Source organism: Notothenia coriiceps, unplaced genomic scaffold, assembly GCF_000735185.1.
Source record: "Notothenia coriiceps isolate Sejong01 unplaced genomic scaffold, NC01 NC01_scaffold00034674, whole genome shotgun sequence".
Classification (NCBI taxonomy): domain Eukaryota; kingdom Metazoa; phylum Chordata; class Actinopteri; order Perciformes; family Nototheniidae; genus Notothenia; species Notothenia coriiceps.
Window position 1 is genome coordinate 3,419 of NW_011367375.1, and position 2,962 is coordinate 6,380.

Sequence of the window (2,962 nt, forward strand, 5' to 3'; positions counted from 1 at the left end):
CTCACTCACTCACTCACTCACTCACACACCACAAGTGAGAATATAAAGAACAAAATAATAACTTATTCTCACACAACAAATGTCAACTGTACACACATGTCATTTCCTGGACCTATACCAAAGTGTGAATGTAGGCTTCCTGCAACAACCCACATCGAAACAGAAAATGTCCTATTGGGAATTCAGTTCCAATAATAATGAAGCCTCCAGGAGCAGATGAGCCTAAGGGCTAATAGCTCATCTTCAGTCTGCTGATGTTTGCTATTGCCATTTCTGTGGTGGCAAAGAAAAGAAAAAACATAAGAAAAAAGACAACAATTAAGGACAAGTGTGTGCTTTTTCAGCTTTTGACCTCTCTCCATCCTTTGAGCAAATGCCTTCTTCCTGAGTCACTTCTCTCCTCCATCACAGCGGCTGTGCATATTACTTTTGTGTTGCTGGCGGAGCCTACGCTTGTACTCGGTTGATGACTGTCCTCCTCCTCATTCACTTGTTCACTTTCGCTGGTAATATTCTCCTCTGTACCTCTCTTCCGAATACCTCCCGTTTTGAGCCACGTTTTTAACATCATTCAGCTTTCTTCTTTCTTTTGCTTGCTTGCAACGTTCGCTAATCGTTCCCGAGTAGTATGGTCATCATTAGCAACGCCAGAAATAAAAAAAAATTTTTTTGTTTCTAAATCTAAAAACAACAATAGCCTACTAGAACTTATTTAAACCACAGTTTCAATTATCTCAAGCTTATTTTCATTCGTTGTAGTATTTTGATAGTATGATTTATTTTGTAATTAATGTTATTCAATCAAGCCTCAAACTGATGGCATTTGTCCCTATAGCCTGTTTTAAATGGAAGTTGTCTGAGGTCCTTACCACCAGCTGCTCTTGCAGTAAGTAGTGTGCCTTACTGTCCCAAATGTGCACAATGTAGTGGCTGCTTTTCATCTTTTTGTTTACTTAGGCTAGTTATGTTTTCTGTATTTTTTATGTCTGTGTTGTGTAAGAGCGTGTAAGGTTGCTGCCTTCTTGGCCAGGTCAGCATTGTAAATGAGATTTTTTTTCTCAATGTTTTCATCTGGTTAAATAAAATAAAAAATAAAAAAATCCCTCCGCGTACCACTAGCAGGAGCTGGCGTACCACCAGTGGTTTGCGTACCACAGGTTGAGAACCACTGTTCTAGATGACAGCTGTGTGTTAGCCACCAATACACACATATTTGTTCTTAAATGTTCTCTGTCTGGATATTACTATTATACTGGTATAACTACTACAAGTAGCCTACTTCTTTCTTATCCTGTAAGGCACCTTTTGTTTAGCTCTACTCCATTAGGTTCAGACTGTTTTTTCTACAACACAATGTATGTTTTCTCACCCCTCCCCGTCTGAAGCTCAGAGTTCCTGCTCTCCCAGTAAAAGTCAGCACACCAGTTCCACCAGTGAGGCTGTCCCTCCCCCAACCCTGTCCCAGAACCGGTCTTTCTCTCTGCCTCCGGGCCATGCTGTGTGCTGTTTCATGGATGGTGGGGTGGGGCTATATGACATGGGGGCCAAGAAGTGGGACTTCCTACGAGACTTGGTATTCTCTAAACTTCTTTGTAAACGTAACAGCTTACACATGCTTACATATGACTGAAAGAAAAGAATCAAACCGTGTTGTGTTGTTTCCAGGGGCATGTAGAGACTATCTTTGACTGTAAGTTTAAGCCAGACGACCCCAACCTGCTGGCCACTGCTAGCTTTGATGGAACCATCAAAATCTGGGACACAAACACTCTGACAGCAGTTTACACCTCGCCTGGCAACGAAGGAGTGGTATACTCACTGTCCTGGGCTCCAGGTAGATACACTCCACACACACATAAAGAATCCAATCTGATGTTAGCAGCCCACAAAACACATGCACAAACATGTCAGGTTCATATAAAGAAACTCTAGTTGTCCCATGTATAGACTGGACATAACAAATGACCAGTCACTGTGACATCACTGTGTGTGCACTACAGCTTTGTAACCTCGAGTTTGGCACTTGGCCGTTGTTGCCTTTTGGAACCAAAAGTGACCGAGAGGGTGGAGCAAAGTACAACTGAATGCTGAACAAGATACTTTTAGGATATCCAACATTTTACATTAAACTTTAAAAGTGTTATAAGGTGAAAATATCAACCTGTGACCTGTCATTCACCATGTAACCGCAATTATCTTTTACTCTAACTGGGACCATCATTTACTAAATAAATGCCATAATCCTGAATCATGCTGTAATGAAGGAGACTTCATCTGGGTTTGAGATCATAAACTATTTAGGAAAAGATTCAGTGAGAAGTCTCACAGTCTTTTATACAGTCAATGTTTTTTACCAATGGAGTCACCCCTGCTGGCAATGTATTGCTTTACTTTCCAGACTCAGAGGTTGCCCCCTTGTTCCCATCCCAAGAGCTTAGTAAAGTGCATCATCTGTGCCTAATGTGAAATGTGGTGACCTTTGTGTTTTGAAGGAGATCTGAACTGCATAGCAGGCGCAACGTCTCGTAATGGAGCGTTCATCTGGGACGTCAGGAAAGGAAAGATCATCACTCGCTTTAATGAGGTTACTGTGACTTCAAAAATGACTTCAAGCTGAGTCCCTGTAGCATTAGTGTATGCTGTATTCTCCTTTTCTTCTACTGACACTCTGAAAAGGGTTGTTTCCATACCAGCTAGAGAGTTTGCTCTCTAATGGTGCTTTTCCACTGCAGCACGTAGCACAGTTTAAGCGGGCCGGGCCAAACCAGGCCCGCTTTTTTTTGCTTTTCCACTAGGGGTAGTACTCAGTGCTTTTTTCTGGCCCTCCAAAATCGAGGTTCTTACCAGGCCAATAACCGGGCTGAATATGCTAAACCAGTGACGTAAACACTCTCGACTGCTGAATGGTCAGAGAGAATCGCTGGCAAGGGGGCTACAACTACAACACAATGAACATATTTTA

The 2,962-nt window shown here is 42.1% G+C and overlaps 1 protein-coding gene across 1 annotated transcript in view; it reads left to right on the forward strand.

Moving 5' to 3' along the window:
* LOC104962413 (WD repeat-containing protein 17-like) overlaps window positions 1-2,647 on the forward strand; it is a 5,588-nt gene extending 2,941 nt beyond the window's left edge. The window contains exons 3-5 of the mRNA XM_010790847.1: window positions 1,386-1,573; window positions 1,666-1,834; window positions 2,493-2,647. Of these exons, the coding sequence (XP_010789149.1) occupies window positions 1,386-1,573; window positions 1,666-1,834; window positions 2,493-2,617 (482 nt within the window). The 3' untranslated portion in view covers window positions 2,618-2,647. The remainder of the gene's footprint in view (window positions 1-1,385; window positions 1,574-1,665; window positions 1,835-2,492) is intronic.
* Window positions 2,648-2,962: the final 315 nt, after the last annotated feature.